Genomic DNA, 15752 nt, shown 5'->3' with positions numbered 1-15752 from the left:
AATGTTTTGCTCAGGGAGTAAAGTTATCTGTAGTCCAGCTTATGTGAGGGAAGTAAATGTTGTCAGCTTGGCTGGGTTTAAAACTTCATTGGATGGCTGAGTACTGAGAAGAAGAGGAGAGGCTAAGCAGTAGAGAATGCAGAGGAAAGGTGATGAGGAACAGCGATCTAAAGAAGGGTCGACAGCGGAGGCACTGCTTAAAAGGGGAAAGGATACAAGGAGTTGAATGAGAGGCTGCGAAGAAGCTTCACATTGCTCATGATCACATGGAGAGATGTGGAGGTAGGGAGGAGTGTTAGGGAAGCGTAAGATACAGGATAGCTAAAGAAAGTTGGACAAAGTATCCCATTGCCTTAAAAGCAAAAACCTGAGAGAAAAGATGATGGAGATATGAAACGGAAAAAAAGGAAATGCTTAGCTGAAAGCAGGACTGTGACAAAACTATAAATAGGATGCAGAGACAGGAAGGGTTGGGGACTATTGGCAGGCAGGAAATGAGCAGGCAGGAGAAAGAGAGCAAAGGCAGAATAGACTTTCTGGGTCTAGAGTCTGAGAGGGAGATTCTGCCTCTTGTGGTCCTGCCGTGTTGTCAGCTGACAGCTCTAAACAGACAAGAGTGAAACAATAGTAGGGGTGGATTTCACACACTAACTAGAGTTAATTAACCAGTTCTTTGACTGCCGGCATCTAGTTTTGCATATTTTTCATCTAGAAAGTCTGATAGTTCCATGAGTTTGTGATACGCTACGATGCTTTCCTAAAATCAATCTAATCTGAGTCAGCTAGGCTAAAACCAAAGAATCCTTGATCTGATCTCTAAATCACTAACTGACCACTCTTTTCATGGCTATTCTCGCACCCAGTAGCCTAAGCACTTCCTTCTTTGAACTTATGCTTTACTATAGTGGCTTCTGTCTTCACTAATAACATAATAATAACATTCAGTTTATATACAGCCCTTCAGGACAACTTAACACCCACTCAGAGCTGTTTACAAAATATGTTGTTATTATCCCCACAACAAACACCCTGTCAGGTGGGTGAGGCTGAGACAGCTCTGAGAGAGCTGTGACTGACCCAAGGTCACCCAGCTGGCTTCAACTGGAGAACTGGGGAATCAAACCTGGTTCTTCAGATTAGAGTCCCAGCACTCTTAACCACTACACCAAACTGGCTCTCTTATGTATAATAACTGGTAATGCTCCTTTTACACATTTGAGTGTAAAATCTAGGAAACTCCGTTCCTTTTCCCCCTTGTTTTAATATACTTGGCCACTTGCCACCCAAAAGGCATGAATCCCAACTCCAGGCCCTCTGTTCTAGCACAAGTCTTCTCTCTCTTCTTACAGCTTGAACCTCAGGGCATAAGAAATCAGTCAATCTAGTCCAGAGACTGTAGGCTCCTATGTCTAGGGTAGGTACTGTTTGAAATCATTATCCTTATGGACAGCAGTGAACCCTCTCTCTCTTGCAGCAGGATGTTGAAAGATAGTTGAGCTTCCTCTGGAGCAGGCTGGGATTTCTCTGTTTTCTTTGTCTGTTGATACAGACAAGAATGTAGATACCAAAGCAGATGATGCTCAACAAGAGGTAGAAGCCATAGCGCCTCCCCCCAGGTCTCATGTACAGAGTCACTGAAGATCTATCAAATCCTTTCACACTGAAGAGACACTATATTAAAGAGTTCACCAGGAGTGCCTGTGACTCAAGAGTGCAGGGATAGACAACCTTTGGCATGTGAGCTGAACAGTGGAACACCAGATCTTTTTGTTCTGCACATAGGTTGGTTCTCCCTCCAAAGGCACAAGGTGCCCTCCTGCGGTGTTGGCTTTATGCCTGTGGTTGCTTCCTGGATCTGTGTTGCTACAAGCCATGTCTGAGGCAAGCCCTTAAGGCAGTGACAATGTACATGGCGACAACCACGAGAGTACTATATGCAGCAAAATGGAAAACAGATTTGTGTCCTGACATGCCCGAGTGGATAGACAAGATGTATGAATATGCATCAGTGGCTAAATTAACATCCTGTGTGCACAATAGACCAATATCGGAATTCTGGAAAAAATGGAAAGACTTCTTCAATTATCTAGGTTAAAACTAAGATAAATTAAGACAATTATATTATAGAGATAAAATACAGAAGAGATGACTGATTAAAAATCATTGGCATTGAATATGTGGTAATGGCAAAATTAACGAATTATATAAATAGAAGACCTATCAGAGAATTTGAAAAGAAATGGGAAAATTACTTTGTCTATTATAAAAATGAAAAATAACAGATAGGAATACATAATGTGAGTAATGTAAATTTGGATAGGAGCTCAGACAGACAGAGGTTATTGAAATATTAAGTCTTAAATTTTCCAGAATGGAAACATATACTATTTAATTGGATTCGTTTAGTTTAGTTAGCACTGTTTGGTGCATTGTAGTATAGTATTGCCAGATTGTGGTGTGTTCTGTACTATTGGTTTTAAGGTAGGTGGGGTACAGTGGCAGATATTGTTAAATACCTTATAATAATATTTTGGTGTTTGGTTTAATATAGTGGAAGAGAGAGGAAATGTCTCTGAGAATGGTTGTTGTGGGCTTGAACATGATATTCAAATGATGTATGGTGATTGTGCTCCATCTGTGTAAAGGGTATTTTAATCTTCCCTTAGTGTAATGGATAGTCCTGTTTTTCCCTTATTTTTCTTCTGTATCTCCTTTGTTGTTTAAGTTTTTTTAAAAAATCATTAACATTAAAGTCTGAATATAAGCAACTAAGGAGAGTGGAGGAGAGCCAGGGCTTTTTTCCAGCGGGAACACAGTGGAACAGAATTCTGGCACCTCTTAAAAATGGTCATATGGTTGGTGGCCCCGCCCCCTGATCTCCAGACAGAGGGCAATCTAAACTCCCCTCTGTCTGGAGATCAGGGGGTGGGGCCACCAGACATGTGACCATTTTCACCGAGGGCGATTTAAACTTTAAAAAACTCCCCCCTTGTTCCAGCTGACCTAAAATGACATCATTGTGCGGTCTTGAGTTCCACCACTGAGTTCCACCATCTCTTTTCCCAGAAAAAAAGCCCCGAGGAGAGCTATTACCTAATTTAGCTGTGCCGTTATATACTTTGAATATATTTTTCTGTTAGTTTAAATCTTTCAAGTTCAGTGCTTGTATAAGCTTCTATGCACTTTCTATTGTTATTTGTATCTTTTCTTTTAAATCAAACCTTTACTTTAAAAATTAAAAAGAGGCAGTGACAATGCCACTATTTTTTATTTATTTGGTTTTTATACTGCTTTTATACTTACTGATTTGATTTTAGGGCTCACTATGGCCCAGTTTGCTCCCAGTGTCTGATTAAGTACAACTCTCGTATCCCTCCCCCCACTTTTTTCGTTTTTGGCACATTAATATCTTCACAGGAACATACTGCTTTTTTTTGGCCACTCAAGCCAAAGAGGATGTATGCCTTGGCAGCAGCATAGTTAACTTTCATGCTTCTGGCCTCAGCCGCCACTGACTTCATTCAAATGTCATGACAAACAGAAGTTGGTCTGTGCTGGACATGAATACAGCTTGAGTCCCAGACAAGATGGCAGAAGACGCAGCGATGGCAAAACTGACAAGCTATTTAAACAGAAGACCAATGAGTGAATTCGAAGAGAAATGGGGGAATTATTTCACTTGCAAAGGAGAAAATGCATAAAATGTTTTAGTTTCAGAAATCTGAATAAGATAGCATATTGATATATTGCTCTAGACTGAATATAAGGTTAGGATCCGATAAGATGGAAAATGTTTAAATATTATCGATGAGGTAGAACACAAGATATGGAAACTTTGGGATAATAGTTAAAAGAAATAGAAGTGATCTGTAGAGAAGCATCAGGCTATATATTAAGATATAGCGGTAAGAATGTGCATGGAGACCGCTCGTTATGATCTTTAGTTGATCTAAAAGTGAACACTCGGTAGAAAAAGAATGTATTTAGTTAGTAAGGTACACCGAAGCTGGAATGTTGGATGCAATCTTTATTTTAACATTGATGAATTTTGATGAACGTATGTTGTGTGTACGCCGTTCCTTGGACCCTGTTATCCCCCCCTTCTTTCTTCTGTACCCCTCTTTGTTTTGAAGGGGAAAAAAATACAGCTTGAGTCCCTTCTATTGTGAGTGGAGCTTGATCGAAAGCTTTCTGGCTTGGAAAGTCTTGAATCAAGCTCCCATTCACCGTAACTCTCAAATGCAAGAGCCTTGGTTTATTCGCCATGCACATGCAGAATTCTAAACTGGATTAAGCTGAAGAACAAAATCTGGTCCGTGGAGATCGAATGCTGGTGTTCACATATCCCAGCAAACTGGAATTGGATTGTCGGCTTCATACGCTAAAGGGTGAATGATGGGTTGTGGCAAGGGAGGAGGCAGATCACACAGGCACAGCAGCAAACTGTGTTTGTGCCAGTCGTAGACAAACCTTTGTGATTTGATCTGGATGCAGCTTCTGCCATCCCTACCATTTGGAAATGGGGGCTTTACTATAAGAATCTCTTCTCTTTCTTGCAGCCCGTAATGCTCTGGTGGTCCTGTTTGCTGGTTTGGTGGCATACTCCTTCCAAGTGACAGGCTCTCAGCCTTTCACCCTCACAGGGACAATGCCCCAGGGACTCCCCCCCTTCCAGCCACCACCATTTTCCAAGGTGACACCCAACAAGACAGTCCACTTTGGAGAGATGGTGCAGGTGAGTTGCTTGATTTTTGTTTGCATAGGTGTGTGTGTGTCCCCTGTCTTTCTACTCGACAAGAAAAACCTCAACACCTTTAAACAAAATCAATGTAGCTAAATCAGTAAATCCTGAGATGGCTCTTACCCCTATCCTTTCACTCCACTGAGCAAAGTTTGTAGCTTTCCTCCTGCCTGAGGAGCCTTCCTCCAACTTAAGTAGCTCTTCCATTGGCTCCTTATGGTTGGAGGATAGTTGGAGTCCCGCCCCCCGCCCCAGTCTTTTCTACTAACTTTGTAGCACTACTGTTGGCAAGTTCCTCCTTGAGTTAAAGGGATGTTGGAATCCACTTAGAATTGCTTTGCAATTTGTCCCATTTTCAGCATTTGATGGTGGTAGCACCTTAGCTTGGGATTTGGGAATTAGCCCTTTCTGTTCCTGGGCATTCTGTAAGGGCTGCTCTTCTGCACCCACAGGTATATTTGGATCCTCAGGGGAGCCTGGCTGGGCATTACCTTGTTTCAGCCTTGCTCTTCTATATTTCAGTATGCCATCTAAGGAGGCATCAGGTCTGATTTGTGGGAGAGGCAAAGAGAGAAAGAAAGCGCTCATTTACGTTGTTATGGAGAAACGTTTTTTGATTAATGTAACCTCAGTTCCTACACGAAGGAAACTAGGGAGCCTTGAGGAAATCAAGGCAAGCCAGTCTAGTGCAAGCCAGTCTAGTGGTTAGAGTTGAACCAGAGTTAAGGAGACCAGATTCAAGGTACAGAGCTCTTTTCAGCGGAGTAATGCATCCTTGTATGTCCCTTTTACAGGCAATGGGAGCTGGCTTGGCTGTGGTACCACTCATGGGGCTACTGGAGACAGTTGCTATCGCCAAGGCATTTGGTAGGGTCTGTGTGGGCCCCAAAATGATGGGGAAAGCTAGGCCTCTGAGGCTTGGGGAAGGAGCGGTTAACATTTTCTGAGTTTCGGGATAGTTTGGGAGGAAGCGTAAGGGAAACCTAAAGTTTAAATTGTGACCTTTTCCGCTTAGATGCTTAGTATTTTCTATCCCCCTCTCACCACACATGGACAGCCAGTAATGTGGAAGCCCCTCAGAACAATGCACGCACCTGTCCCATCAGTGCAGTCTCATTAGCTGTACAGCAGCCCTGCACCTTGGTGAGACCCAGGTAGTTAGTGTTAGATGAGGATTTGGGAGAACCAGGTTCAAAGTCCCACTTTGCCATGGAAGCTTGCTTGCGTCCCTATTGGGAAGAAGGGCGGGGAACAAAGTGAATAAATACTGCACCATGCAGAAGCACCTCCCTTAGTGTCAGGTGTGCATGTGAAGTGGGCCACAGTTTCTGTTAGAATCATGGATTAAACTAAGGAAGATTATCCTAGCTTCAGTTTAGCCAAGGTTCATGTCTTTTTCTTCTCTCTAGCTTGGAAGGAGAAAACATAGCTTTTTCCAGTGAGAGGTGCATGGAGGGTTGTAAAATGGATCCAGGGTTGCAACTCCTTATTCCTTCTTGGTTGTTGCATTCCCTTTTGCTTGTTGCAGTGCATTGTGGGATTTTTAGACAGGAGAACCAGCAACAAAGTGGGTCTAACCAGTTTCTTAATTTCTCTCTTTCCTTCTAGCTTCTCAGAATAACTACCAAATTGACCCCAATCAGGAGCTATTAGCCATGGGTAAGAATGCATGAATGAGTTGGATGCCATTCACTGGTTAGGGCTGCACTTTATATTTTGCGGGAAGCCCAGACTGAGTGGGGATAAGTCTGAGAGGGAAGAGGCATGCCCACACGGGAAAAAGATTTCTGAAATGTCTGCCAGGACCAGTTGCTCAAATTAGCACACAGGAGGATGAGGCCTTAAGGACAAGTATAACCCATGATGAAAGCAACACTCTCACCTTCCATCTTAGCATGGTTCTCAAAGTTGCCCTGGTGAAGCAGCGAAGTGGAACGCTCCACCTCTGTTTCTTAACCTCTCTTCCTTCACCTGCAGGTTTCACCAATCTGTGTGGATCCTTTGTCTCATCCTATCCCGTCACAGGTAGCTTTGGCCGGTGAGTAAAATGTATGCACCTTCATATGACAGGCGCAACAGCGCAACAACTGTATTAAAGGTGTGAGCTGGCTTGAGGGTAGTGATTGATTGATTGATTGATTGATTGATTGATTGGATTTTTAGCCCGCCATCCCTGCAAGCAGGGTCAGGGCGGGTTACAATCATAGATAAATTACAACGAATAAAACCAGTAAAATACAACTCAGTACCAACATGGATATCCACATTCCAGATGGGGTACCCTTTCCCTGCCCACCATACACAAGGGAAGAAAAGGGTGGAGGTGTGGGTTGGTGAAACTCCTCAAGCATGGGGAGGCAGATGGACCATATGCTCCCCCCCACTGCCAGGAGACCAGCAGAGAGGCAAATTAGATGGATCCCGTGCTGGCCTCCACCATATGCCTGGCGGAACATCTCTGTCTTACAGGCCTGCCGAAAAGATACAAGATCTTGGCGGGCCCGAGTGTCTTCCAACAGAGAGTTCCACCAGGTTGGGGCCAGGATAGAAAATGCCCTGGCCCTGGTCGAGGCCAGCCGAGCCTCCCTGGGGCCAGGGACAACCAGTAGGTGTTTACTTGCAGATCAAAGAGCTCTCCGAGGTACATATGGGGAGAGGCATTCTCTCAGGTATGCTGGTCCCAGTCCATTTAGGGCTTTATAGGTCAGGACCAGAACCTTGAACCTGATCCGGAATTCCACAGGTAGCATATAGCATATAGTAGCATATAGCTCTATGACTTGCCAAAGGGGCATTCGCACAGACACTTCCCATGCATGCGTTACTGCTGAAAATATGTTAACCATCCTGATCTATATACTTTTCAGAACATGCTAAGGGGTGAAATTGGGATCTGAACCTGTTTCAGTGGTCATAAATATAGAGGTGGGGCCAGCTAACTGACCTGGTCTTTTTGTTTTTGGTTCTACTAATTGGTTGTGCTTGTTCTTATTCCTGATATATCTTGAGAGCCCAATATGGCGGGTTTTAGTAAGGCATCCATTTTAATAGAAAGAAGACCTCCAGATTAATTAATGTGAAGTACGAGGGGTAGGTGGTGCTGGAGGCTTATTCTGAAGTTTGCTGCTGGGCCTTGGAAGGTAGCAGAAAACAGTGGACTCGTTTCATGCTCCAAAAGAACTGCCTCTTGGAAAGGCAAAACTCTGTGTGTGTCTTTGAGTCTAGGTAACCACCACAATGACCTTGTTCTCTTGAACCTGTCCTCTTTTTAATAATAATATTAGATTTATATACCGCCCTTCAGGACAACTTAACACCCACTCAGAGTGTGTTATTATTATCCTCACAACAATCAAGCTTCTCCTGTATGCTTCTGGAAAGACCGCTTCCTCGAATGACATATTTTGTTTGTGTTACAGGACAGCAGTGAATGCCCAGACAGGAGTATGCAGTCCTGCGGGGGGAATAATCACAGGTAAGCACTACCTTCCTATTGAAAGCAGAAAATTGTTAACAGCTGTTACCTGAGACAATATATATAACTGTCAGGCATATATCCAGAAGAGTTAGCTGTGTTAGTCTGTAGCTGCAAAATAGTAAAGAGTCCAGTAGCACCTTTAAGACTAACCAACTTTACTGTAGCATAAGCTTTCGAGAACCACAGCTCTCTTTGTCAGATGACGGAAGAGAGCAAAGGGCAGCTGGTCCAGAAATAGACGGTTATAGCAAGTAGAAAAGCTGCTGCTGTGAATGCCATTGAAGAATTCGTATGTGTGTGTGTCTTCATATTGTGTGAAATCCTGTAGAATATGCCAACTTGATAGCCCAATTATATTTGACTACTGGTGTAAGACTTATAATAATAAAAATAGTAATAACATTCGATTTATATACCGCCCTTCAGGACAACTTAAAACCCATTCAGAGCGGTTTACAAAGTATATTATTATTATTCCCACAACAACAAACACCCTGTGAGGCGGGAGGGGCTGAGAGAGCTCCAGAGAGCTGTGACTGACCCAGGGTCACCCAGCTGGCTTCAAGTGGAAGAGTGGGAAATGAAACCCAGTTCTCCAGATTATTGTTCCACCGCTTTTAACCACTACACCAAACTGGCTCCGTGTAAGGATATGTTAGAAAACTTTGAGTGGGTTTCAGAATAATATTCCTTTATTCCTGAGGAAGTGATTCACACTAGCATGAGTTAAAAATGGGGGACCCAGTGCATTAATTTGCAATATCATTAATATTTGCAATATTATTCATTAAGAAACACTTTAAAATTGCTATATTAAAAACAAGCACAGATCATCAGTAGCCACACTGACCCCCAGAAAAATCCCAAAACACAAGGAGAAAGCAAAAAAGATGTTTCAAGCCTTACTCCCTTCATTTTATGTAGCACACATAATGAGATTACTTAGTGATGGAGAATGGAGTCAGTTTCAAGTTGCTGCTTAGCCTTCTGGGAAGAAGAAGGTGGGGAGAGAGAGAGGCAATGATTTAACACTTTGCGGTCTGATTAACCTCCATTTTGCTGTGATGCCCAGATGCAGACACCTCAGCTAGTTGACGGTTGTTTTCCTCCACAAGCTGCATTCAGACAGCCTAACAAACTGGAGCTTAATCAGACCAGGCCACCTGCTTGTGGAAGGGTGGGGCAAAGGGAGCACAGCAAACATGCCGTGATTGTGCCCAGTATACCCGAAAAACTTCCCAGGGAATGAAATTAACAATTCGTTAACAACAATTGATATATAGACCAAAGGTTCAATACAAAAATATTTATATAAAGATAAACCACTTAGAAGTGTGCAAATAAAACAATAACCTATCATACATAGCAACAGTGAATTAAATATCTGACCGTGATACTAGCAAATGTCTCTCAGAGCAACAAAATACCAGTCTCTTGTTGCTGTGAGAGACATTTGCTAGTATCATGGTCAGATATTTAATTCACTGTTGCTATGTATGATAGGTTATTGGTTTATTTGCACACTTCTAAGTGGTTTATCTTTATATAAATATTTTTGTATTGAACTTTTGGTCTATATATCAATTGTTGTTAATGAATTGTTAATTTCATTCCCTGGGAAGTTTTTCGGGTATTCCAGTATTTTTTTTTCCTTTGGGAACACCTCTGTTGTGTGGTACTGTGATTGTGCCCAGTGTCAACAAACCTCTGTTTAAAAAGTGTGTCCTATGAACTCAAACCTGATGTCAGTCTTGCTGAACTGTAGTGCCAATTACTGATAAGCAGAATCAGCCATTAGTATCTGGTGATTATTTAATCCCGAAACGGGAAATTTATCGACTTCCCATGAAGACAGCCCACTAGTGAGGCGGGGTTACCTTTATTCTTAAATTCCAGGTTAGTAGTAATGGGGTTTCTGTACTGTGGGGAGCAATCCCGTGCAGGCCTACTTGGAAGTAAGTCCCATTTTATTCAACAAAAATTACTCCGAGGAAAGTGTTTTTAGGATTGCTGCCGTAGCCTGCTGCTTGCCTCATAGGGCAACATGTCTGGTCCATCCAGCCCAATTCTGGTTTGCTCAGCATATTCCTGTCTTGGTGTGATGCTTGCCGTATTTAATCGCTTGTTCTCTTCACAGGGTCTCTGGTGCTGCTGTCTCTGGCTTACCTTACTTCTCTCTTCTACTACATCCCAAAGTCTGCTCTGGCGGCTGTCATTATCTGTGCCGTGGCTCCTATGTTTGACGCCAGGATCTTCCACACATTATGGCAGGTTAAAAGTATGAGCATGGATGTCCTGTTCCTTTTGGAGTTCAGAAGCTGGTTTTTTTAAAAAATATTTCCTTATAAAAGATATGAGAGTTGTTGGTTGTTGTGGGTTTTCCGGGCTGTATTGCCGTGGTCTTGGCATTGTAGTTCCTGACGTTTCGCCAGCAGCTGTGGCTGGCATCTTCAGAGGTGTGTCACTGAGAGATCTCTGTCTTTTGGTGCTACACCTCTGAAGATGCCAGCCACAGCTGCTGGCGAAACGTCAGGAACTACAATGCCAAGACCATGGCAATACAGCCCGGAAAACCCACAACAACCATCGTTCTCCGGCCGTGAAAGCCTTCGACAATACATCGATATGAGAGTTCTTTGAAACATGGCCTTGGGATTCTATCTGTATTTTCAGCTGAAATGGGGACAGCAGGAAAAGTTGTTGCTCAATATGATAAGAAGTGTAGTATATAAAATGTATGCCCCCTCCCTCTCCCCTATGGATTGATGTTCTCAAAATTTGTAGGACAAGAGAGCTTTTTCTTCCCGCTTCTTCAAATCCTAGGTCATCATAAAATTCCCACCATCCGTGCAGCAGATTTAAGCGATCATAGGAAAATTAAAGTTTAGAGTCAATATTTAGACTCTGCCATACTCGGAACTATTTCCAGCACAATATTCTGAACTTATGGCTATTATTTTTACAGCAATTATGTGAGCATCTTCACCGAACCATGCAATTTTTCTGGAGGCGTATCCGTCAATGAAAGCTGACCTGAATGGAGGATCCTGTTCCATGTGAAATGCTTTATTTCATATGTTCACATGGAGGCATTTGCTTCACGTGATCTCTTCAAAACTATCTGTCCATGAGAACTTTTCCCTCCTTTGTTACACACAGTATTGTTTATTTATTTAACTTAATTTAAAGAATACTGGCATCTGGTGGACAAATGGAAAATTTACTAAGGGAGGCTTTCTGCTAGTAATTCCAGTCTCTTAAGTTTGCATTATTAGAAAATGTAATCAGCTTTTTATTAGGAGAAAACCACCTATGGAAGTTTGTCCTGTTGTTCGTCAGTATGATCCTGGATTTTCACCCAAGGCTATTCTTCCATTTGATCTTCATAGACTTAACTGTATGGAATTTGCTCACCTGAGACTAGATCTTTAGAGGAAAATGGCTGAACCTAGGTTCAAGTTGTAAATCTTGTAAGCAGGACTTTTTTTCAGCAGGAATGTGGTGGAACAGAGTTCCGGCACCTCTTGAAAATGGTCACATGGCCGGTGGCCCCGCCCCCTGATCGCCAGACAGAGGGGAGTTAAGATTGCCCTCCACGGAGGGCAATCTCAACTCCCCTCTGTCTGGAGATCAGGGGGCGGGGCCACCAGCCATGTGACCATTTTCACCAAGGGCGATTTAAACTTTTAAAAACTCTCCCCTTGTTCCAGCTGACCCAAAGTGACATCATTGTGCGGTCCTGAGTTCCACCACTGAGTTCCACCACCTCTTTTCCCAGAAAAAAAGCCCTGGACTTAATTGTATGGAATTTGCTCACCTGAGACTAGGTCTTTAGAGGAAAATGGCCGAACTTAGGTTCAAGTTGAAAATGTTGTGAGGATTTGTGGCCTGGCACAGGAATGTATTTACCAGAGCTGACTGGAAACACCTGGAGAATAGTTCCTAAGTTTCCTAGAGATCTGACCTTGAAGGGACTGTTCTCAAGAGAGCTCTGTGCTTTACTCCCTAAATTTCACACAGCTGTAATACCAATTAACGGCTTAACTCTGATTGGTTCCTCTGTTGCTGGGTGATTCAGTAGGCCTAAAAAGATGGCTTCTGAGTTCACACACACACAAAAATTCAGAGAGTCAGATAGTTATGAGAGGATGCAAGTGTTCAAGATGAAAGCTGCATGTTATTTTATTGTCCTTACCATGTCCTTATGCTGAATCAACCGAGTACGAGAGAGAGAGAGCTCACTTTGTGGTGGGTGGGTGAGATATGCAATATGGAAACCACTTAGAGATGCTTAGATAGCTAGCTTTTAAGTTTAGACAGATGGGTTTTAGTATTTAGCAACAGTATGGGTTTCTTGATTTATTTTTGCCTGAACAGAGTGTTTCATGTCTAGTGGAGACTCTTCTTAGTTAATAAACTTACCTTTTGCTAAGCTGAAGTCTGGAATTCATGTTTTGTGCATGGATACACCCCAGAAATGAACCAGAGATTGAGAAGCGTGGCCTTTGAGAAAGGGAGAGTTTCCACTCTCACAAATAACTCGAACCACATTCTGCTTGCCTGGACTCTGGAATGGCTGTGGGTCAGTATTCAGAGAGCTGGGCGGGGAAAGTTGTGGGTTCATGCCCTAACAATACAGAATTTGTTAACCTTGATGTTGACAATTCTTAATTTGTCTGTCAGGATTTCTTTTTGATAACACCTCAGATTTTGTTAGAAAGCCCAGCTTCAAATTTTGTGGAAGTAAACATTGATGCACAGTTAAGAATTAATGTGGTACTTCAGTGGTTCTTGTTGTTAAGTAAGTGTGTGTGCATTTGTGCATATATGTTTCTGTTTCCTATGGTTACTCTTAGATTCCCCCCTCATAACTATTAGCTTCATCACTGTTGTTTTCGCTGGAAATGCATTGAAAACAGCCACACATTTTACAGCAGTAACTGCATGACTGTACAGGGAAACTTCTCCCTAGCAGCATTTGTCCATTGCACACTCCCTACTTATCCTGAAATGGTTAGTTCATAGTATGATGTGGACTGTTATATGATTAATGTCTCACTGCAATAAGAAGGAAATATTGAGAAAATTTCAGAGCTAGCATCTATATAACATTATTTATATAGTGTGAACGTTGGCTTCTTTTGTCCTTTACTTCCCGTTGCCTTTTATGCCTTAGTCACCTCGGTACCCTATTTGTGAGGTAAAAACTCTTTAATAAAACCTTCGTAGCAGGCAAGGAAGTTTTGTATTTTGTATTTGTCTGTAATAGCCACTTTGTTGCAGGAAGGGACAAGTCAGTGACTGGGATTTTTACATGTTCATCTCTCTCAGGGCTGGACCTGGTGCCATTGTGTGTGACGTTCTTGCTCTGCTTCTGGGAGGTGCAGTATGGCATTGTGGCAGGTGTGCTGGCCTCGGGCATTCTTCTGCTCTACCCCATTGCCAGGCCACCGATAAAGGTTTGTTTGATTTGAATGCACTCTGAATGGGCATGTTACTAAAAAGGAAGCACAAGAGAATCCGTCATTTAAGAGCACTATTTTATCTCCTGGTTGCATGCTGCATCTTTTTTTAAAATAAAAATATTTTGAATTTTATTGCATGAATATGCGTGCTGCATCTTTTCCTACTTCCCATTACCTACTTCCTGTTTACTTCCCTCTTGCACTGAGGTCACAGTGAGCTCACAGTAGAAACGTGCTCATTGCTGTGTAATCTGCTGTGTAAATATTTATAGAATTATTTTTTTCTCTTGAGGAGAACAGGGAGACCTGATACCACATTTTAGAACAGAAATTGGATTTTTCACAATTTTTTATCGTTGTATTAAACAAATGATGTAGCAAATTCTCCCTTTCTCTGAGATCTGGATTGTGCACAGCTCTGATCAGCCGGCCATTGTGGCTGATTCCGCACATGTTGGATAATGCACTTTCAATGCACTTTATCAGTAGTTTGAGATGAATTTTTTGTTCTGCACATGAAAAAATCCGTTCCAAATGATCTATAAAGAGGATTGGAAGTGCATTATCCAACGTGTGTGGAATCAGCCTGTGTTAATCAAGAAACTGCCTCCCGATCCTTATTGGGGCCGATTTCAAGTTTAAATAGGGAGGGAGACTTTTAAAAAGAGAATAAAGTGCTGAACAAATATTAAAGTGGATAAACGTGTTGAGCTCTTGTAAAATAAATAAAACAGGCTGAGGACCTTGAAGCAAGAGGGGAGCAAGAAGGGATTATTCTGGAGTGGAGCATCACTCCTGTGAGGGGTAAATCCAAGGAAAAGCAGATCTAACTCTGCAGCTAAAAAGCCTTTGCCTTCTCTTCTTGAAACATATGCATGTCTTTACCTTTAGGTGTCAAACAGATAATGGTTGTCTCAGGCAATGCAAAATGTTAGGGATGAAATTCCTATCACATGAGCGTTTGGCTGAGATTTTTCATCTTGAGAGTGGATACAACCAGGGCTCATTTCGAGGAGGAACGCACAGGAACGCAGTTCCGGCAGTTCCCCAAAGAGGTCACATGTCAGGTGGCCCGACCCACCTGACTCACAGCCATTTTGGGCCCGTTTTGGCCTGGTTTGGAGCCAAAACGGCCTTGAGTGGGCCTCTGACAGGTGGTGGATCACTTTCCCGCTCATCAGTGGCCCGATCCTGACCATTTTGGGCCCCTTTTCAGCCATTTTCAGCCCCTTTTTGCCATTTTGCGCCCAATTTCAGCTCTGAATGGCCAGGATTGGGTTCAAAACAGCCAGAATAGGTGATGTCAGGGGGTGTGGCATATGCAAATCAGTTACACTAATGTCACACTTCTGGTGATGGCAAGAGGCGTGGCATATGCTAATGAGTTATGCTAATGAGTTCCTCCAGCTCTTTTTCTACGAAATGACTCCTGGATACAACACATTCCCTATGAGGAGCAGCAGCGTGTGGGTGGATTTCCTTTGACTTTAAAGAGGACGAGGATGGAAATTGCTGGACAGTAACAAATGTCATCTTATGTTCACTCCAAAATCTTCTCCCAACTTCTCCTGCAGGTCTCCAAGCATGAGACAATAATCCTACAGCCAGCCAGCGGCCTTTATTTCCCAGCCATTGAGTTCCTCCGTGACACTGTGAACAAACAAGCTCTGTCAGGTAAAGCGTGTAATTAGGCACCTGTAATGCAGTGTTGCCTGTCTTGGATAGGCCAGGCTAGCCTGATCTCATCAGATTTTGGAAGCTAAGTAGGCCTTGGTTAAGAATTGGGTGAGAGACCACCAGGGAAGAGCAGGGCCACTATGCAGAGGCAGTGGTGAACCACCTCTGTTAGTCTCTTTCCATGAAAACCCCAGCAGGGGTTGCTATAAATTGGCTATGACTTGATGGCACTTCCCAACACCACCAATGCAGTGTTAGCTGGGAGGGACTGAACTGTATCCAATGGCAAAACATCTCTAGATAAAATCACCTGTGCAAAATGAGGACGCATTCTTGGCTTGGGTCAATGACGTTTGCATAAGAACTAGACAGGTTAGCCGTGCTAGTCTGT

At 42.8% G+C, this 15752-nt stretch overlaps 1 protein-coding gene across 1 annotated transcript in view; it reads left to right on the top strand.

Moving 5' to 3' along the window:
• The window catches only part of SLC26A11 (solute carrier family 26 member 11), a 39937-nt gene that overhangs the window by 11297 nt on the left and 12888 nt on the right, over nt 1-15752 (top strand). Inside the window, exons 7-14 of the mRNA XM_054978519.1 lie at nt 4560-4735; nt 5536-5608; nt 6350-6400; nt 6719-6779; nt 8161-8216; nt 10357-10497; nt 13551-13678; nt 15259-15358. Coding sequence (XP_054834494.1) covers nt 4560-4735; nt 5536-5608; nt 6350-6400; nt 6719-6779; nt 8161-8216; nt 10357-10497; nt 13551-13678; nt 15259-15358 — 786 coding nt within the window. The remainder of the gene's footprint in view (nt 1-4559; nt 4736-5535; nt 5609-6349; nt 6401-6718; nt 6780-8160; nt 8217-10356; nt 10498-13550; nt 13679-15258; nt 15359-15752) is intronic.

This window comes from Eublepharis macularius, chromosome 4 (assembly GCF_028583425.1).
Source record: "Eublepharis macularius isolate TG4126 chromosome 4, MPM_Emac_v1.0, whole genome shotgun sequence".
NCBI classification, from domain to species: Eukaryota; Metazoa; Chordata; class Lepidosauria; order Squamata; family Eublepharidae; genus Eublepharis; species Eublepharis macularius.
The sequence above is the reverse complement of the archived record's forward strand: the minus strand, read 5'-3'. Positions and strand labels throughout refer to the sequence as shown.